This window comes from Cucurbita pepo, chromosome LG01 (assembly GCF_002806865.2).
Source record: "Cucurbita pepo subsp. pepo cultivar mu-cu-16 chromosome LG01, ASM280686v2, whole genome shotgun sequence".
NCBI lineage: Eukaryota > Viridiplantae > Streptophyta > Magnoliopsida > Cucurbitales > Cucurbitaceae > Cucurbita > Cucurbita pepo.
Genome location: NC_036638.1, coordinates 7,897,902 through 7,919,126, shown reverse-complemented (window position 1 = coordinate 7,919,126; position 21,225 = coordinate 7,897,902). Strand labels below are relative to the sequence as shown.

The window sequence follows — 21,225 nt, the reverse complement described above, 5'->3', positions numbered from 1 at the left end:
CGTATTGGAAGATATTTTCGATACTACTGTGTATAATTAATTATAGCTCTAAATTTTAAATATTTTCATTTTAGGGATATTATGGTGGCACCCAAATAAGAACATGGAGTGGATTGGCTAATCTCATGTAACATGACACTTTTTAGAAGGTGCATGACACTTTTAGAAGGTGAATTATTATTTTCCTACGTAGAGTCTACGTGGATTATAACATGGTAGTTGTCAAATGTGTCTTTCTTTCTGATTGGAATTTATATATATATATTTTCATTACAGAACAATTTGTTTTATAATATACCTATTTAATTTATAAAATATATCATTTAATTTTGTAATATATTGACTTTAAAAAACTTTATTATAGACTTTTAGAGAAATTAAAAAATATTGTTGCACTTACCAAGAAAGAATGTTACCGTGGCATCCAAGTAAGGAAATGAAGTGGATTGGCTAAGCTTGTCTAACATGACACGTTTAGAAGGTGAGCTACTATCTTCCTACGTGGACTCTGCGCTGTCTTAACATATCTTCCTACGTGGACCTGACGTGGTCTATAACAAGATAGTTGCCAACTTTGTCTTTTTTCCTAATTGGAATTTATATTTTTTTATATATATATTTTTTAGAACTATTTGTTATATATATATATTTATAAAATATATCATTTAACTTTATCTGGTTATCCATTTTATCCTGTTATGTATCTTTTTTATCTTATTATATATCACTATCAACTTCACCGTTTTAAAACATATGATAAAACGTGTCTGGTAGAGATAATTTTAAAACTGGTTATCTCTATTATTTTCTATTTTTAGAAGCTCCATAGCCTTCTAAATCGAGTATACTCTGGAGGGATGTTTAAATTATTTATGTCCATAAATTTGAATATCTATTAAATCCAATTATTCACATATCTTTCAGGAATATATTAAATATATATACACAAAAATCTGCTCAATATTGATACCAAAATGTATTACAAATATTTTAATATATAGTTTTTTATTTATTCATATCAAGAGTGGTCGGCAATAATGTCCTCTCACTAAAATTAAAGCACCACCATATTTTAATTCACTTATATCCATCCATCTTTGGGCCACGTTCAATAATTTCCCTCTTAATTATTATTTTTCTTTTTCTATTTCATTAAATGCGATCGAAACAGTTCACCCGACCATTTAATCGGGTGACGAGTGTGTACAAATGACAGGGACGTAGTCAATGCGAGCTGATGACTGACGCTTACTAGAAATGATTTATCTCTGTCATGATGAAATTTCAAAGATTACTCAGCCCTGTCAGATAAAGTTACAGACTGGTTGAATACATCATTGTAGCACGCGTGCGATCCAAAACATGTAAAGACATCACAGACTTGTTATTGCCTTAAACTTCCTTGACCTAAGCGGCCGTAGGGTCTTTAAGAAACTGGCCAAAGAGAGATTCCTCCACATAGCAAGTTTGCAAGCTGAGGTTTCATTCGTTAATGAAATTAACCAAACAAATCACTCCACCAACTAAGAACGACCATGCACCACAGCCTGTCAATCCTTATTATGTCTAGACCTGATAAGTTTCCCCACAGTCTGTCAATCCTTACTCCTTATGGTGTCCATCCGGGCACACATATATAAACTTAATTGTTATTTAAATTATATATATCATAAAATATGAAATAATAATAAATTGCCCATGCTATCTCAAAATAAATAAATAAGCAATAAATATATGTATGGTGGAGGCGTATCTTCTGGATTCACATTCTGACCTTGTGATGCACGTGACATAAAGAAAAAACAAAAAAGTATATTTTATTTTGTTTTTATTTTATTTTTAAATACAAAGTAGTGAGATTTGGACCTTAATTTAAGAAAATCAGTACACGCCAATAATTTTAATATTTTTTAAATTATATCGCTTTCAAATATAAAAATTAGTCAATAATAAACTTATATAAATCAATATTATATGAACCGTGTGGACCTTTTTTTTATATATATATTTATTTATGCTAATTATGACGATATTATGTAATATAAAATATGATTAATCAGTATTAAGGTTAATTGGCGTTTTCTTTTTTTTTATTAAAACTTGCCACGTAAGCAATATTTATTATTATTATTATTATTATTTGAAAAATGAAATTTGAACTAAAAATTATATCCTATATTTTTTTTAATTATTAAAAACTAGGTGGGTAAAATATTTAAATTTTTAGAAATTAGGTGGGTAAAATATTATATACATGTTTGCTGTATAATTTTCTTTTCAGTTTTTTAATAAATATTATATTAAAAAATGACAAACTTTAAAATAACTATTATTTAAAAAGAATAATAAACAAAAAAAAAAAATTAGAAAACTCGAACAATGCTACCACGTATACTCGATATAATTTTCGTGACATCATCGTCGTTTTTAACCTTCGTATTCCTATATTTTTGTTTATATATTTGATTGCGCTCTTGACATCTAAGCTCGTTGCATCCCATCTCTTCGTCCACCATCTCCATTGACAACATAGGATGGACCAAATCTGTATCCATGAACCTCCCAAAAATAGTTTCCCTTAACACGTCTAGCTTTTATGGATCAAAACCGGTTCTTTAGACAATTTTGTTTGTAGTCCCGATGTGCACGACATGCTCAAGCGTAGCTAGAAAATCGTTCGACTTTATAGCATTTTATAATTTATGTTATTTTAGTCTCGTGTATACAAATAAACAAATTTGAAAATTTGTGCAATTTTTGCTAGTTGCTACTCAATGTCAGAGTAGAAAGTTTATATATTTTACACAAGGGTAACGTTGTAATTTCATATTTCAGGTATATGTTAATATCGAGAGTGAGAATCGAGATTTCACACGCATACACAAGTTAATTTGGTAATTTCACTTTATTCATATTATTGATATTATTTTCCCAAAATTGTACGATAAATATTAATTCCAAAGTTGCAAACTTTGGGCAAAAAGTAAAAGCCCAGCCCATAAAAAAGGGGTCCATAATTGGGTAAAATTAGAGCCTATTGGGCCAAACATTCAGCCCATTAAGGTTGTTGACTGTTTCCTAATTTAATGGAGGAACCAATGACACACCGACACGTGGTCCAATAAACGTAAACCCATTTCAACCGGGGAAAAACGGAATAAAAGGAATTATTTAAAACTCAAATTTTGTCCCACTTTTTTTTTTGTTATTATTGAATCAAATAATTGTTTTAATCTAAATTGATGGTAAAAAATTTTAAAATTTTACACAAAGATAAACGATGTTAATATTATTTAATTTTTTTTTAAAGATATGGTAAAAATATTTTTTAACCATTAACTCACAGTTTTGTTTTAATTCAAGGGAATAATAAAGGTAAAATTAAGAAGGAAAAGGAGTAATTTTTTCATTCATATGGAGAGGTAATTTCAGCGCGAAAAAGGAAAAGTAAAAGTAATAAATAAGTAAAATTCCAATTTTGGGCATGGTGAGCATCGACGTAACGCAACAGCATAATGCATAAAGCCAGGGAGTCGATCACAGCCTCCATAGAACCATCCACTCCTCAGCTCTCTGAAGCCCTTCTCATGGCTTCACGCAGACTTCTCTCCTCTCTTCTCAGATCCTCCGCCGGAAGAGCTTCCTCCAGATCTCCTCTCTCCAATCGCAATCCAAGAATTTCACCCACTACAACTTCACGCGCTTCTCCTTACGGGTATATTCTCTCTCGCGTGGCCGAGTATGCGACTTCTGCTGCGGCGGCTGCGCCTCCATCACCACTGCCTCTGGCGAAGGATGCCGCAAAAGGAGGGAAGATTACTGATGAGTTTACTGGTGCCGTGCGCTTGGACAGGTGTGTCAGGTGATTGGTGCTGTCGTCGATGTGAGATTCGATGAAGGATTGCCGCCTATCCTAAGGGCTCTTGAGGTGCTTGGCAACCCGATCCGTTTAGTGCTCGAGGTTGCTCAGCATTTGGGGGAGAACATGGTTCGGACTATTGCTATGGATGGGACTAAAGGGCTTGTTAGAGGACAGCGAGTGCTCAATACTGGTTCTCCTATCACTGTGAGTTTTGGTATTTGCTTCGTCGCTGCTACTCATTTGATTAGGTTAAATGGCGTTTTCTTGTTTATTTACGTTTTGACATTTGGTTGTGTCGTCATATCGGTGTGGTATGAATGAAGTGGAGATGGATTTCTTTTTCGCATGACATGGACTTGGTGATCAATGATATCCTCAGATCCCTTTATTATTGTTACATTTCTACAAATTTGTACACAATGTAAGATTTTATGTTGGAAATTTGAGCAGAATGAGTTGATGTGGACAACTATTGTAGGGAATTATAATTCGGTAGTTCGACTTATTTCCCCTTGTTATGATAACTTCAATGTAAGGAAAGTCTTCTAGACCTGTTCCTTTGTGAAATATGTTAGTTTTAAAGTAGGCTAATGCTTAATAAAGGAGATTTGAACATTGTCTAATTTTTACCAAATCTCGTGCTCCGGTTTACTATCTTTGATTGAATGGTGAACTGGTATTTTGTAGATGGTCATCAATTCTGTATTTTCTGTTGAATCCTGCAGCTGATGCACGTTCTTGAGTTTGATTGCTTCTTCCACAGATCAAGACATCATGCGTTTTATTATGTTTCGCTCCTATCTTTATTATGTATTATGTTTTGCTCTGCCTTTTGGACAATTTGTTTCTTGGTTAGGTTGTAAATGTTCATAACATTTGATTTGAATTGGTTATTTGGATTAGATTTGATTTGGTTACTATGAATTAGATTTAATCATAGAGATTTGGGGAGTTTTGTGTGTCACATTGTATTTCTTGATTTCTTGAGTGACATAACACTTTGTTTATTAGTGATTGGTTGCTACCCGTAGATGTAGGGGAACTTCTTCTCTCCGAACCACATAATGGTGTCTGTCTATTTGTGTAATTTCGTTCATTGATGTTGTGAGTGTTGGTGTCTCTTTGTGTAATTTCGTTCATTGGTGTTGTGAGTATTGGTGTCTCTTTGTGTAATTCCGTCCATTGGTGTTGTGAGTCTTGATGTCTCTTTGTGTAATTCCATTCATTGGTGTTGTGAGTATTGGTGTCTCTTTGTGTAATTCCGTTCATTGGTGTTGTGAGTCTTGATGTCTCTTTGTGTAATTTCGTTCATTGGTGTTGTGAGTATTGGTGTCTCTTTGTGTAATTCCGTTCATTGGTGTTGTGAGTCTTGATGTCTCTTTGTGTAATTCCATTCATTGGTGTTGTGAGTATTGGTGTCTCTTTGTGTAATTCCGTTCATTGGTGTTGTGAGTCTTGATGTCTCTTTGTGTAATTTCGTTCATTGGTGTTGTGAGTATTGGTGTCTCTTTGTGTAATTCCGTTCATTGGTGTTGTGAGTCTTAGTGTCTCTTTGTGTAATTCCATTCATTGGTGTTGTGAGTACATTTGTTCCACATTGGGCGTACACCATTTTAGCCCAACTTTTTTCAGGATAATCCATGGGATTTTTCTTTTCTAACATTTAAAAACTTGACAGGTGCCCGTTGGTAGGGCTACACTTCCTTCATTCTGAAAATTATGAAGATTGATCACTGAGGAGGTGCTGGAGAATAATACCAGCTACTACAGGGTTTCAATTTTTGGTTGAGATGCAACGCAAGCAGAGATCTTCTGCTCTGTTTCTAAGTTTTGTTGCAGAATCTGAAAGAGAGTTTCACCAGCATACGGCTTCTCCCTGTGCCCCTTTGGCCTTTGCTGTGTTCTTTTAACTAGGGGAGGAAGAAACAGCAGGACATGTACTAATTTTGCCATTTTTTCTTTACAACAATTTACCACATTTTATAGTATAATCAAATGGTTGAGTATTATTGGGAGTAAGTCTCACATTGATTAATTTAGTGGAATATCATGACTTTATAAGTGAGAAATACTATCTTCATTAATATAAGGCCTTTTGGGTAAGCTCAAAGCAAATTCACGAGTGCTTATACTCAAAGTGAACAGTATCATACCAGGGTAGAGTAGAGATTCGTAATTCCTAACCCAAATTCTTTGAATAATGAAATGGTGCCCTCCTTCTTGTCTTTCTTTTTCCAAGCCCATAGACTAATTTATTTAGTTGATGTTGAAGTTTTTTACTGCTAGTTAGCTAGCTAGCTATTGTCATTAGACTATGCTCATTCAGGTTTGTCAAATTATATTTGTTAGTGCATAAGAACTTAAGAAAATATATGTTAATTCAATACTCTTAGTCAATGTATATGTTTGTATATATAGAAAATATAACAGCAAAAATGGCAGGAAATTAAAGACAGAAAATCAAACAAATCCAACGGCTGAGAGTATGCTACAAACTAATCTCATCGATCTAGTTATCCTCCAGCATCCAAGGATGGTTTGTAAAGGCGCCACGTGGAACTCCAATTAATCTTTCTCCTCCCGGTTATTTGGTTTTAGCGGCGCGTTCTATCAAATCGCCACCTCATTGTAACCTGACCATCTTGCCAAAGCCGCCGGCTTTCTTCGTCCCTTTTCCGCCGTCAACGCCAAACTCCGGTATATAACTAAGCTCCATCTCCATGTCGATATCCATTTCCTTCCCTAATTCTTCTCTCTCTCTCTCCCTTTCCCCTTCCTCCTCTCTTCCCCATGCCCTCTTTCCCCCTCCTCCCTCTTCCATGTCTCTCCTCCGCCGCTTGACGCCCGGCAATCTTAGATTTAACCTCCGTCAGCGCTCCGGCCGATTCGCTACCGCTGCTGCTGCTGCCGTACGTCAGGACACCGCTGCTTGGACTCAAGCTCCTCTCGCCCAAGTCGAGCCTGCCGCGGAATCTCTCTTCCATATTTCCATAGACGTGTCAGACGCGCCGGACCTCGCTGCTTCTCACACGCGTGCTGGTCAATACCTGCAGCTTCGTGTCCCTGACGTGGAGAAACCGACGTTCCTTGCCATTGCGTCTCCTCCGTTACTTGCGTCTGCGGAAGGCGTGTTTGAGTTCCTGGTGAAGAGCGTGGAGGGCTCAATCGCTGAGCTTCTCTGTGGATTGAAGAAAGGAGATGTCGTACAACTCAGTCAGGTCATGGGGAAGGGGTTCGATGTCGATCAAATCGCGCCGCCTCAAGATTACCCTACCGTTTTTATTTTTGCTACTGGATCTGGAATCAGGTGCGCGCTCATTTCTCGTTTTAGAACTTCATTCTCCTCCTTTGGCTTAACTTATCCCGACATGATTTGTTTTCCAGTTTTCTGTTCTTCGTTAATTTTCTTCAGACATATGGATGTTATCGTACAATTAATAACGAACTAGAATCAGAAGATTGTGAACTTCGATTTTTGGTTAATGTTTATATGCGCAGTAAGGTTATATATCGATCTTGTTTCCTTTAGCTTTAGCTCCTGGTGTAGAAAACGGAAATTCAAGAGCAAATAGTCGCCATTTCGAGTGGCTTGTTAAGGTCAGGGCAGGAGATTGTCAGGTTGGACAACGATAGAGAGTTTGTAATTGTACTCTCTTTGTATGGAACTAAGATCCCTCGACAAAAACTATGACAAAACTGGGAGCGGTTCATATTTTTCATCTTCTATATGTCTGAAGTGTCTAAACAGTGGATAAACTCTAAAGACATTAATGCAAATTTTAGGGTGTCTTGTAAAAATGGCGTATATATTTGAGATGAGATCATGATCAGTATTGTAGTCCTACGGTTGTAAGCATCCTTCTGAGCAAACCCAAAGTTGTTGAAACCAATATTGTCCGAGAGATCGTTCAAATTAAATAGTTTGAATGCATGGAAACTTAGCTTCTGTGCAGAGTTCACTCAACCGAAAATTATATCATTGTCTTTGTTCTCCTAAATTTAGAGAAGTATTCTTTAGAGCGTGCTATCTCAAAGCAAAAGTTACTTAGCTTACATAGTTGCTAACTCAATTCACAATCAGATGAAAAATTAAACTTCCCATTTTCTACCGTTGTGTTAACAATTGAATCTTCATTATGAACGTCTTAAGTTAGAATATTTCCTTTTGAAGTTCAAACAGTTAATATTCGCTTCGGTAGATAGGGCTGGAAGTGTAATGAGATGTGGGTTGATACCTCTGTGTACCCCTTCAATCTCCCTAGGAGAGGATATGGAGGCAGAGGGTTATTTGATTCTTGTTTTTGTATTGATTTCTCAGTGTTTGAGTTTATTGTATAATCGTCTTGGATATTTTGGATATTTCCTCTTTGTACGATCGTTTTAATGAATAAGCATTGCTATACTTATCAACTATTGTTCGTCACATTGTAAATAATTTTCCTTTTCATTAACTAAACGAATCATCAGGCTACAATCTGCTCATATTTTGTGGTCATGGCTTGTTTTGTTGAACATAATTGATCTTATGTTCCCTTATGTATAGGATGCGATGGTAGTAGGTTTTGTTTTTCATTTGCTTTATAGGGCACAGTGCTCTCGGGATTTATTCCTTAGCTATAGGATATGATGTTGCTACTCTTTTGCTGCTCAATGTGTCCAGTTGTTCCACAGTTTAGGGAACTTTGGTATACTTTATTGTGAACAGTATTGGCCATATGCAGTAGAAATAACTTAAGTTTTTTACTTTCCGTTTGCTTTGCTGGTCTGACTGTTTACTTATTGATTTTGTGTAGTCCAATACGATCTCTAATTGAGTCAGGCTTTGGCGCCAGTAAGAGGTCTGATGTGAGGCTATATTATGGTGCAAGAAACCTCAAAAGAATGGCTTATCAGGTCTAGTTAATATTTACTTGTTGCATTGCCGCTTATTATCTACAGAAACAAGATCTGTGCAACTCATTTGTTTCTTTCTTTTATAGGATAGATTCGATGAGTGGGAATCTTCTGGTGTTAAGGTTGTGCCTGTATTGTCACAACCTGAGAATGATTGGACTGGTGAAAGTGGCTATGTTCAGGTTGGTCTCCATCTTCTTATTTAGTTCTGTTGAAATTGTGGGAATGTGGGTTAACGCCTGCCGTTTTTTTCCCCTTCTTATAGGCTGCCTTCACGAAAGCAAAGAAAGCTTTCGACCCTCGTTCGTCGGGTGCTATACTCTGTGGTCAGAAACAGATGGCTGAGGTACCCTGTGCTAGTTCACTGTTCTTCTTATTATTATTTATTATAAAATGAAAGAATACAAAGACATACATAAACTAAGTCCAAACAAAAAGAGCCTCAAAACAAATTATAGAAAGAGACTCCAATCTGAAAACAGGACCAATATCACAAGTACAAAAAGGCCTAGTGATCCTGCCCGAAGAGCAATAAATCTAGCCACCTCCCTACCTTCCTCATCTGATCTCTCAACCTCTGGTCGCTGTTATTTCTAGATTGTGCTATTATATGTTCCTGAACCACTGCTATGAAGGAAGGGTAATGTCAAGGTCATCCTGATGTTTGCTTGGTGTAGTGCTATTATATGATTTGATTACTCGAGGACTAGATTCTTAAAATTGCCATTTGTTCTGCTTATTATATTGGTTGTGAATGAATGACCTAGTGGAATCATTCAGTTGAGAAAATAATGATCAAGTAATTTAGTGTTATATCCTGGCTGAAATGATAATCTCTAAAGCAAACACTCATTTTCTCATTGTTTTTGCAGGAAGTTACATCAATTCTTGTAGCAGATGGAGTCTCTAGTGAGAAGATACTAAAGAACTTTTAAAAAAGAAACAAACAGATGATAGCATTGTTGTAATCCATTAGGTCGAAGTTGTTTATAATCATTTGTTTCACCCTACTGCTGAGGGTAAGCACCTCAGCTTGGACAAGATAAAAAAAAAAAGTATTTTGGGGACTAGAAACATCTACAATATTTATGTCCAAATTTTTCAGGACTGATGCGGCCAAGGTGTAGAACTTCTACCTCCCATCTGTTCTCATTTGGAGGTCAGGTTCACACGTACTGCTAGAAATTTCTTGGAACTTCATATTTTTGCAATAAAATTTTCCATATTTGAAGATCCTATAATTTAGAATTAAGCTCAGAAAAAGCCTCATTTTGATGATGATACCATGCCATCCCCAAACTGCGTGATTTTGCTGGTCCATTGCTAACGATATTTGATTGCTAAACACTAAAAACTAATCAAATAGATATGGTTTTTGTGGAAGATCAACAGGCGTAGAGGATATTCGAAGATTTGCCATGAGGGTCAGCTCGGCTCTCTGTTATCTTATCCTGAGCTAGGATGTTCTCCGCATTGTCACCAGCAGGTGCATCAAAACTTCTGGTAAGGAAATTGCATCATATTCATCTTAATTGATAAATAATGTTCAGCATATGACCATTTTTTGGTCTTTCAAGTCCATTTATCATATGGAATACTAAATTCTTTAAGTATACAAGCAGTAGAAGTGTATGAAAGACCCACATGAACACAAGAAGGCCATCAAACTTTGGCCAATAAAACTTAGGCAAAACGTCTTAGTTATAAGAATTTAATAGCAGCAGAACTACAGCCAAAGGTTATGTGGCCTGAATAATAAAGTGTTAGATGTTAATCCTAAATCGCAGGAAAGAACAGTCTTCACAATGATACAGTAGCAATTCACAGAAACGAACATGCATAGGAACAATCAACCAATATCTGCAAGAATCATCATAAATGAGTATCTCCCATCATGTCATCTAGTAGTATTTGGGGTTAATGAGAATCCTAGGAACGACCATAGTTATTTCCATCAGTCATTGTCAGCATGTTCTTCATCGATCTGGGTCAAACCACTGGCACCTGAGTGATGGTGCCGGTGTTTGTTATGGTGGCTACTCTTGTGCTTGTATTGTAATGCTGAATCTTCATGATCAGCATCAGATAACCTCCCTGAGGCCTGGCTTCTAGCATCACACCTCCAGTAATTACAATCTAATGAATCGATACTACATGATCGATGGGGCCGTTCATGTTGACGATGCCTTACACGCTTTTCCCTTCGATTATTATTCTCACTGCTAGAATCATCAGATGATGAATAGCCAATTTGCCTATGATGTCTGTGACGCCTGGAACGACATCTTTTTCTTGTCTCAACATCATCATCACTAGAACTAGAGTAACTTTCATCAGAACTTGAATTGTCATGCGCATGTCTTCTATGGTTTCTCTTCTTCCTCCTACCTTCATCATCAGAATGCCCATCAAATTCATCACTGCTGTCATCGTGAGATGAGCGATGTCGTTTCAGCTTTCTCTTAGATCTTCTTTCTTTCCTCTTCTCACTGTCACCTGAATCAGAGTGGCTATGTCTCCTGTGTTTCTTATGAGTTCTCTTGCCTGCTTTCCTTCCTCGCTCATGGCTATCACTTTCTGTATCAGTATCAGAATTTGATACTGATATTCTTTTATGCTTGGCAGCTTTAAGCTTCCTTGCTTTGGCTTCAGCAGCCTCTGCCTTAGCAGCAGCTTCAAGTCTTTGTTCCCATTTCAATGGGGCTTCCTTCTTCTCCAAAGCTCTCTTCTTCTTCTCCTCAACCAATTGGATGAATTTCTTGGTGTCCATTTAGATATAAAAACCAGCTCAAAACCTGCATTTTGGTATGATGATGACCGGAAGTGCATCTCACAAAAGAGAAAAAACAATGTTAGTTCTTCCCATCTAAGCTGAAATCATATCCCATTCCACAAAAAGAAAAGATTGAAGGATGCTACAACAAAAACGACGGACCACAATATTTTAGTACAAGAAAATTATTCCAAATGTAGTTCACTTTCTTACCTTATCTGCAGAAAATTAGTGAAGTCTTCAGGATAAGAATTCAGCTCCCCACAGCCAACTTCAGGCCTCCTCACTACACATAAACATATGCACAAGAAAATCCACAGATTATTAACTATGACGAAGATCAAACAAGTCCACCTCGATGGTGTTAAGAAAAACTGCAAAGCCATGCTGCACATTCCCCACTTGGTTCTATCATAATGAATCTTCAACTAATCTGCCCTATAATTTAAAGCAATCCTACCTCTTTTTATTACAAACACTCTATGAACAGCAAAATTCTCGTAAACCCACAAAACAAAGAACCCCAGAACCCTTAGCCAAGTGGGGGTTTGATCAGAAGAGATCTATACAGCGAAAAAGAAAACAACCACCACCACACAAATCAACCAACCATAAAACTCAGATCTACCCAAAAAGGAAGAAGAACAAAAAAAAAAAAAAAACAATCGCTAGGTCTGATGATCAAAAGGCCTGATTAGGGGATTGGAATGTTACGTACCTGAATCTGAAGGCGAGTTGAAACAAGATTGCAAGAGAAAGAGGAAGAAGGAAGAATGGAAGTAAGGAGACGTAGAAGAAGAAGAAAGCTGGTTAGGGCTTGTCTTTTGACTTTGTATCGACTGGGAGTTCAAAATTTCAGAAAGCTCCGAGGGATATGCCTAAATTGGAGAACAAATGCCACTTTTATATACGCGCCCTGCCGCCACCATCAACCTTTTCCCTTTCCTTTTACCAAATTTTAAATTTAAATAAATATATATATTTTTTAATTTAAAATACAGTTTTAGTCTCTACATTTTATATTTTGTATTTTGTTGAATTATTTTTAGTAACTTTTTCCTTTTAGAATTAGAAAAACTGAGTCAATTGGAAAAATTGATAGGTTTTATTCTAAATTAATTTTAGACACTAAAATTATGAAAATAAACATTTTTAATTTGCTTATAATTTGGCGAGATTGAATTAAAACTATACTCATTTATAAAAGAAAAATAAAATAACAAAATAAGTTTTTTAAATTTTCAATTTTCTAACTTTAGGTCATTTAACTTATTAGATAAATTAAAAGTTTAATTTTTTAAACATAAAAATTAATTTATATTTATATTTCATAGATTAATTAACTTAATTTTTTTAATATACTTTTAGACATCAAATTGAAAGTTCTTCGTTTTTAAAGTCCAAGAATCTATCCTAAAATCGAAAGTTCAAAAATGAAATAGAGACAAACTTATACCTGCATTTAGTATAGGGGACTGAGTTAAAAACGAGAATGAAGACTATATTGAGAGACAAACACGCTATAAATTAAGCTTCGAATGAAAATACATCTGAAACTTACATTAAAAATAAGAAAAGAAAACCCAGAAAAGAATCAAGTTCTTAGTTCTAATGTTCTTGTTGTGAATGAGAAGCTATAGTCTATAGTATTAGCAAACTTGGATTTAAATGGATGATCCATAGTGTACAATAAAACTAAGCATTCATGATCATTGTCAAGATCAGCACTATACAAAGCCATTTGGGTGGGAAATCAATATTAAATACAACAATCACTCTGTAAAAAGATTCAATTCAAGGCACAACACCAAGCAACAACAACAATTGAAACTACCTATGCAACTATTTTCTTCTGATTCCTCTAGGTGCTGTTTCTTCAAAATTTCCATTCACTTTTCAAATCTATTTACACCTAACACACAGATGAGCATCAAAGCCCATGGATAATACAGCCCCCTAACAGCTTTTCAAGGTTTGTGTTGGGCATATATTGATGTCTGGGCTGCCTGGTGAGCAGAGGGAGCTTTTCCATTGACAAGAACTTGTTCTAAGAAATCGACCCGGATTGAATTGAACTGGTAATGCTGGTTCAACATATTCAAACTCTAAGCTCATTTCCATGTCATTTTATGGATAAATGTGCAAATGAATTGTTGTTTTTGGTGCAGTAATGAGCAATATTTTTAAACATGCCACAAGACACTTAACAATCAAGCATCTAAATTAAATTAGACAGAAAAATAAAATTGAAAATAATTGAGATATATACCTTTCCCTTCCAAGAAAAATCAAAGTTGCGATAATACGGTTCCAGTAATGTTATCTGATCTCCTTCCTTAACCTGGGAGGAATTTTTTTTTTTCATTAGATTGATGAAAGATAACAGCACAAGGCATGGTTGTTGCAGGGTGCATTAAAGATTAAGCAAAGCAATCTTAACATGAGATCGGTATTGGCAATCAAATCGCCTGTATTACTGTATCTTACCGTATCATTCCGCAAACCATACAAAGATACAACAAAGCATACTTGGTTTGAATCACACACCAAATAATATCTGCAAACCAAACAACAAAGTTGTGTGATAATCTTGGCAACAGACACGAATGCAAGAATAAAAATACTATGCAACTTGTAGAATATAAGCAAACACTTCCTTTTTTTTCTCTCAATCAAACCCCGACCCCAATTGAACTTACACAAGTACGGCACAGACAAGAGTACATAAATAAAAAAATCCACAACATTACAGGAGCAGAAGAGAAACAGTATAGGGTAGCTGCTGTAATAGCTAAAACGTGCGCGTTAAGGAGTGGCTGGCTTTTGTTGATGGAAACCCAAACTTTCATAAGGACAAATGAAAGAAGTGTCTAGATGAACTAACTAACAAGGAAATTGGTTTCATCAGAGTCAATACGCATGGGGGAACTTACAGTGGGGCAAGACTATCATGCTTAATGAAGAACAACACCTTCCCAACTACTGCAACTGATTTGTTCAGACCCTCTGACAGAAGGTCTACAGTGGCTCTCTTGTATGACGAATTAGCTTAAAAAGTTAAAACAAACATAAAACAATCAGTAAATATTGAATAAAAGGAGGGAAAAAAAAGAACAAAATTTGATGATTAGTAAATTGCATATTCAGTGTAGAAGAGATTAATATGTTAAAGGTCTAGTTACTTACAACTAACAATATCCACTGATGATGAAAACGACGTGACTCTTCGTGTTTTAGCATGTGCCTAGAAGACAAAATAATATGAACATCATCTGTATACTAAGCCTCAGGAAAATCTGCATACATTTATCCAGTCATGTTATCATTTTCCTATTTTTCAATAAAACTAATGAAGTAGAGACTGGATATGAGGTTTGTTTCGCATACATATTTTATGTTTTGCAAATGAAAGAAAATGCATGAACCTAATGAGAAACTGAAATTAAAGAAGGTTTCTCTTTTCCTTTCTTAGTACACTCTTTGTAAGGACAGTAAGGAAGATGGTAATCATCTCTCTTTGGCCTGTGCTTACTCTAGGAGATTCTGATTGAGATTTTGCAACAAGTTCATTTTCACATGCCTCTTCCTCATTCAATTAAAGACTTATTGCTCACTACCTTGGTGGGCTTTTCTAGTCAAGGACTAAGGATGCAACTTTTGCTAGTTCATGAGAAGCTTTGGATGGAAAGAAATAGGCAAATCTTCCATAAAGAGAGATCTTCGAGCGCTCTGAGTTGCACTCCTTTCTTATGTCTAGTTGGAGTTCTTTGATTTGTAGTCACTTGGTTATTTTTTTTTTTTTTACATCCAATCGGTTGGAGAAATTTTTTTGTAATCTTCTTGGTATTTAGATGGCACCCCACCTTACTTATCCACCCATTTTTGTACCTTCCCTTTCTCTTCTAAGACCACAAAAAATCAAAATATATAAATAAACTAAGAGGAAAAGTCTTTTCACTTCTTATTTCTAAGACCACTAATCATATGGAAGCCGCATTTAAGAACCAGGCCACAAATCAAGATACAGAAAATGATTATAAACAACTATATGCACGTGTGAATGTATTTAAAAACAACAAGAGCTTGTGCCAACCAGGAAAAGAATAGGAAACAAAGAAACAAAATCAACACGTAGTCAAAAGATGTGCAAGATTTATCATATTTATTCGCAAAGATGCAAGCATACCTTCAACATGTTATCCAATTTGTCAAGAAGATTCACCATCTTGTGGACCTCCCTAGTAGCGCTAAGACTAGGATCCTTCAAAGCAGCAGCCTCAAATCCACTTAGGGCCCTCTCATAGTTCTCCAGATATTTGTTAACCTAAAAGAGGAACGAGTCAGAAATTATGCATATATAAGAGAAGTTAATGAATTTGACTCTCTACAACAACAATATGTGAAGTGTTACAAAAGGTAGCAACGAGTAGTTAGGAATGAAATAAAAGTTTCCTCTTATCTTATTTGATTCACGTTCGACTCATAAACAAAAGCTCTCTACCTCTACCAAAAAATTAGGTCATTCTTTCCACTGCTTGCCACTACCATTTTCTTCCCCTCTTTCCTCATAATTAAAATTTGTATCCTAATCATAATGGGGAATCTTACTCAACTCATACTTCAAAAACTATTGCCTAACATAAGAAACAAACCAAGGTGTTCACCTCAACTAATACATGGAAAGAATTTAGCACATATTCTCAAATGCTTGCAACCGCATTCTACTCTGAAACTATCCTTATTCACCCTCACAAATCTCTTCCTACACCGATTGACAATACACGGTATCCCCGTTCCTCAATTGACCAAACAAATTGATAGGCTAATCATGACCAATTTTTGTCCACTACATAAGAAATTTTTGTCGAGCTGAAACAGACTCCATTCATTGATTGAATGACAGTAACCATAATATTATACATTTTAAGAAGGTTTAAAATTTAACTACTTAATAAACTTATAGAAAGAAAGCAATCACATTTGAGGTCAATTAAACTGAAAAGGGAGGAGAAATTTAACTTACAGTTGCACAATTAAAATACAAGTCTGGATTTGACATCATTTTTTCATCTTTTTCCTGTAAAATAATATTAAAGATCAGCAAATTTTAAAGCCTCAAAATAAACCTGAAACTTACAAAAGATGCCTACCGCATTTTGATATGCCTTCAAAGATTGTAGAAGCTTATTATGATCCCACGCTCCAGTAACAAAAAAACTTGTGAGGCATGCATTTCCTAGATTATCTGCGAGACAAATTAGTGTGGATATGTGACGAAAATTGCAAGAGTAAGCTAGAAGGTATAGGAAGACTGTATTCGACAACAAGGAATGAATATGCACATTAAAGAATGTTCCAGTTCTGAGCATGTTACAAGAAAGTTATCCAATCTATTATAGAAGACCTACAAATAAGTTACTACAAAGATATGGCATATAAAGAACCCATGCAAGTCATAATTACAAATAAGCATAGTGTTATCACAAGCTTTGATGTGCAATCTTACACCACGAGTTTCCATCCTTCACATCCAAAGTAACTGCTTCTTTTGCATGTTGAATGCTTTCTTCTACAAGTTTTGCCTCATTCTCAGTACCTATAGAAGGAACAAAATTTTGAATAAACAGATGAGATGAGCTGATATACATGTTCATTATCATGGTCAATCAGAAATTGTAACAAAACAAGCAAGTTAGTGAAATGAAAAATTCTATTAATTTGGAGGGCAAAAGAAAACTAGATCTATAACATTATAAAGTCTAAAGATTGCTTGTTTCGCTGACCAATATAACATGACATGAATGGTTTCCAAGATTAGCTAATATCAGTGGATAGTAGTCTAAACTTCATCAGAAAAGTTAATTCAAATTTTATTTTTAAAAAATTGAAAAATCAACACCATTCAGTAGCAAGATAAAAGAAAAACTCAATTTTGATGGTAGTATATTTTCATCAACACAAAAAAATTAATAATGATAAGAAAGAAAGAAAGCAGACTATCTCTTATTTGTATAAAAATGAGGCTTCCCTCCTCTCAAAAAATTACTCTTAAATTGTCCAGACTAGTGCATAACACCAGCCTCAAAGAAGTCTTAATGCCCAAAAAAGGACGTTGCTTTTAAATTGCATAAAGTATACTTGGATGGTTTTCCTTTTTCTTTTTTCTTTTTTGGTTTGTGTGTGGCAAGGCAGAAGATATTCACCACATCTTTCTTCAAGGAATTCCAGGGAGACTTACAAGAGGCCTTTATACTTGCTTGGTTGCTCATCATTCCCAAATGGAAAAAATGATCTTCCCGTTGGTTCTTGCTCTGGCATCTAGGAGAAGTTCAATATCATTTGTTTGATTGTAATATTGCATGTTTGCGGGGAGCTCGGAATGTAGGTAGGAAAGTTTTGGAGTTTAAAAACACTTGGGATTGAGTATCTCGCAACTTCTATTTGGCATTCCAATATCAAAGAAATGTTAGTACCAATTCTTTTATAATTGATAGTTTAAAAAAGCAAATTAACCTAATCTCTCTAGTCAAGACGCTTTCCCGTTTCTAGGGATATTTTCTAATTAACTGAAACTCTCTCGAGAAAGCAACAAACAAGCTGCATCAAACACGCACATTAAAAACATTTCCTTCCCTACGCTATCACAATGAACTTCTAGGTAATCTTCCTTGTCCATTCAAAAAATAACCCTTTACAAGGAGGAAAATTCTAGGAAAAATTTTGAGAAATGGACAGGGTATTCTACTATTAAAGGTTACAATGAAAGAAGATGATGAAGGAGCAAAACACTTGCCTTGAGCCATTTTCCTTTCAAGCATTGATAACTGACAAAGTAATTTTTTCTCAGGGCGCTGCAATGATAAATGTATAGTACATTAATGCAATTGACTCAAATAGAAAGTGTATACAAGATGAAAAGAAACCAAGGAAATGTACAGTCATTTGGAACCTTGCTTAATGCTAAAGTAAAGCAGTTCTTTGCTGAAGATAGATCTCCTTTCTTCCAAATGCAGTTACCTAAACACAGCCAGGCATCCGCAAGAGAGGGATTCAACTTAACCTGGAGCTTGAAACAGTCAAATTCATCACTCCAAACAAAAGCATACAAACTACAAAATCTTAATGATTTAAGACGCTTACAGCTTTGGAGAGATGATCCTCTGCTTCTTTTCTGTAGTCTGGAAATACATCCAACATTTTTCCTCTTAGATATTCATACATAGCTCGCTGCAAAGGTGATTTCCTTTGTTCTGCCCCACGAAGAAACTTAACTAATAAGGAACAAAGATTTCTAGCTAGATCCAAGATAACATAAAATAAAAAGAACATGAACTAAATTAACTAGTCTCATAATTGAAAGCAGATGTGCTACAGGAACAAATCAACGAACAATTACGTTAGGACGCACTCATGTCATTACCAAACACAGGCCAATACACTAGACACCGAGCAACACTGCAGTAGCTTCCACAGGTAATGAAACCCTATTTTACCCCAAAGAATGAGCTAAAAGTTCAAGATATTCATAAATCAAACATCAAAGCAAGCACAGTGCCAAGATTCATTTCTGTTACTGCTCGTTTCCCAACATTTTCTCCAATACCAAAAGGTAAGGATAAAATCGCAAGTCGAGCTATTGCAATAAGAAAATTTGAAAAAGCTAAAATGAAAGCAGAATCGACCTGGAGAAATGGAATCGAGGATCTTGACAGCAAGATCCGATAGCTCCCGTAATTTGGAAAGTTTGTCATCGGGATTTACAGGAAAAAAGGTGTCTCTGATGTGATATAGCTCTTCGACCGCCGCTGCGGCTTTGTCGAATGTTTCTTCCTTGACTTCGCTGCACATCTCCTCCGTCAATCGGCCGACGGCGACAGTTCTCGGAGCAGAGCCCACCAGATGGGAGGCAGGCAAAAACTGTGTTGATATTCCTATATCGTTAAACTACAAAACGACGCCGCTTTTTAGGATCAAGGGGCAAAACAACTAGTCCCATCTTAGGACCTCAAAATACATTACAACTCCACACATTTTTTTTAATTTTGTATTTAATACATAATTTATTATTATACTCCAAATTTTTAATTTTATGTTTGGCAGGTTTATGAATTTTTTGAAAAAAAACAAAATTTTAAAGATTAAACGTAAAATTTTAAAAGTTTATAACTAAATAAATGAATTTAATCTTAATATTTATATATTTTATTCTCATACTTTTTAAATATTTTATTTAGTTATATACAAATTTGGTTTGCCTTTACCTAACATATTACAACCGGAATTCAAATTATTGTTATTTTTTCTTTCTTTTTTCTATTTTTTATTTATTATTGTTCTTATTCTTATTTATTGTCTATTTATTAAATAGTTTATATATATATAAAACACATAATTTTGTCATATTATATATATATAACACTAACTGGGACATATTTTGTAGGTTAATTAAATGAAAAAATAATTGAATTTGGGACGTTTTAATTCAATAATACCTTTAACTTACAAAAAAAAAAGAAATATATATATATATATATCTAAAACATACTTTAAAACTTATACCATTAATTTTTTTAAAAACTTAAAAAACTCAAATAAAACCTTTTTAGCAGCTTGAAAAATAAACCTCTAAATAAAAAAATTCAAAAAATATCTTTACCGTTTATATCATATTTTAAAAATACTCATGAATTTTCAAAAGTAGCATTACAATGTTGGGAGGATAATGCTAATTTATGATTATTTTTTAAATATAATATTAACGATAAAAATATTTTTTTAATTTTTTAAAAAAATTAAAAGATATTATGAAATTTTTTAGTTCACTGAAATTTTTTAAACACTACTTTTCATTTAAAATAAATATTTACAAAAAATTAAGAGTAATAGCGAAAATTTTCAAAATTTATGAGTATTTTTTAGATAAAATATTTTAGAAATATTTTATTAATTTAGTCCATTTTGTTATATATATATATATATATATATATATATATATATATATATATATATATAATAATTATGTAAGGATAATCCAGTAATTATTAGAATATATAATTAATTACGTCCATATTAACAAAACTGCATGGTCTAAGTTACTGTAATCTGGAAAATGATATATTTGTTTATTATTATTAATTAAAATGTATATTTTTTTAATGTTAGATTTAAAGTCGAGACCTCTAAAAATTAACGAAAAATTTTTAACTATCAAAACATGCTCGTGTCAATTTATTTGATATTTCGTAATTAAGGCAACATCTACTCGATTTTTTAAAAAATCAACAATAAACTAATTTCGATAACAAATTGAAGATTTATTTAAAGAATATGGAGCCAAATAAAATTGAATCAAAATGATATTTTAATAAATAAATAAATAAACACATTAGTTAATAATATCAACCACAAATGATACATAAACACACAAATTCAATGACTATATAGGTTGCAATTTTATTTTTTACAAATATATTTTGAATTTACTTTCATTTTGGATAAGACTTAATCTATAATTTCCTTAACATATACTTTGTAATAAATATATTAGAAATAACTTATATAAAAGAACGTTTTTTACTATAAAGATAATATAAATTTTAAGTTTTAAATTTAATCATTAATTTTCACCATTATGTTTTATATGGTCATAAACTTTGAAAACCTGCCAAATTTAAAGGTTTATTAAACATTAAATTAA

General features: G+C 34.2%; 3 protein-coding genes across 5 annotated transcripts; 1 reads left to right on the top strand and 2 right to left on the bottom strand.

Annotated features, from left to right (window-relative positions):
* Positions 1 to 6,330: 6,330 nt before the first annotated feature.
* On the top strand, positions 6,331 to 9,996 carry LOC111802727 (fruit protein pKIWI502-like). Of its 2 annotated transcripts, XR_002816294.1 has the most exons (6): positions 6,331 to 7,169; positions 8,656 to 8,755; positions 8,842 to 8,937; positions 9,021 to 9,101; positions 9,628 to 9,774; positions 9,861 to 9,996. XR_002816294.1 is itself a non-coding variant. In XM_023687199.1 (5 exons), exons 1-5 carry the CDS (start codon positions 6,583 to 6,585, stop codon positions 9,688 to 9,690), a joined length of 927 nt encoding a protein of 308 aa, XP_023542967.1. In that variant the 5' UTR covers positions 6,332 to 6,582; the 3' UTR covers positions 9,691 to 9,996. The 2 variants fall into 2 exon arrangements, 1 of the variants encoding a protein (XP_023542967.1); XM_023687199.1 differs by having other exon boundaries at positions 6,332 to 7,169; positions 9,628 to 9,996.
* Positions 9,997 to 10,400: 404 nt separating this feature from the next.
* Positions 10,401 to 12,461, bottom strand: LOC111802737 (CAX-interacting protein 4). 2 transcript variants are annotated; one of them, XM_023687224.1, is made up of 3 exons: positions 12,247 to 12,461; positions 11,742 to 11,814; positions 10,401 to 11,550 (listed from the first exon to the last, which is right to left on the bottom strand). In XM_023687224.1, exon 3 carries the CDS (start codon positions 11,523 to 11,525, stop codon positions 10,710 to 10,712), a length of 816 nt encoding a protein of 271 aa, XP_023542992.1. In that variant the 5' UTR covers positions 11,526 to 11,550; positions 11,742 to 11,814; positions 12,247 to 12,461; the 3' UTR covers positions 10,401 to 10,709. The 2 variants fall into 2 exon arrangements, with proteins under 2 accessions (XP_023542992.1, XP_023542983.1); XM_023687215.1 differs by having other exon boundaries at positions 10,401 to 11,584; positions 12,247 to 12,460.
* Positions 12,462 to 13,153: 692 nt separating this feature from the next.
* On the bottom strand, positions 13,154 to 19,507 carry LOC111778922 (tetratricopeptide repeat protein 5-like). Its single transcript, XM_023658937.1, has 13 exons — positions 19,211 to 19,507; positions 18,669 to 18,778; positions 18,478 to 18,588; positions 18,322 to 18,379; positions 17,035 to 17,124; positions 16,679 to 16,773; positions 16,552 to 16,605; positions 15,715 to 15,852; positions 14,715 to 14,772; positions 14,462 to 14,576; positions 14,016 to 14,085; positions 13,798 to 13,869; positions 13,154 to 13,612 (listed from the first exon to the last, which is right to left on the bottom strand). The coding sequence occupies exons 1-13, from the start codon at positions 19,374 to 19,376 to the stop codon at positions 13,496 to 13,498; spliced, it is 1,254 nt and encodes a 417-aa protein (XP_023514705.1). The 5' UTR covers positions 19,377 to 19,507; the 3' UTR covers positions 13,154 to 13,495.
* Between the last annotated feature and the right edge of the window lie 1,718 nt (positions 19,508 to 21,225).

Excerpts from the sequence above, each read along its gene's own strand:
- LOC111778922 (XM_023658937.1), bottom strand. The coding sequence starts at position 19,376 with ATGTGCAGCGAAGTCAAGGAAGAAACATTCGACAAAGCCGCAGCGGCG. Across the intron at positions 16,606-16,678 it reads TGAAGGCATATCAAAATGCG|GAAAAAGATGAAAAAATGAT; the intron begins GTAGGCATCTTT and ends ATTATTTTACAG. Across the intron at positions 14,773-15,714 it reads AATTGGATAACATGTTGAAG|GCACATGCTAAAACACGAAG; the intron begins GTATGCTTGCAT and ends TTTGTCTTCTAG.
- LOC111802737 (XM_023687224.1), bottom strand. The coding sequence starts at position 11,525 with ATGGACACCAAGAAATTCATCCAATTGGTTGAGGAGAAGAAGAAGAGA.
- LOC111802727 (XM_023687199.1), top strand. The coding sequence starts at position 6,583 with ATGTCGATATCCATTTCCTTCCCTAATTCTTCTCTCTCTCTCTCCCTT. Across the intron at positions 7,170-8,655 it reads GCTACTGGATCTGGAATCAG|TCCAATACGATCTCTAATTG; the intron begins GTGCGCGCTCAT and ends GATTTTGTGTAG. Across the intron at positions 8,756-8,841 it reads TCAAAAGAATGGCTTATCAG|GATAGATTCGATGAGTGGGA; the intron begins GTCTAGTTAATA and ends TTTCTTTTATAG.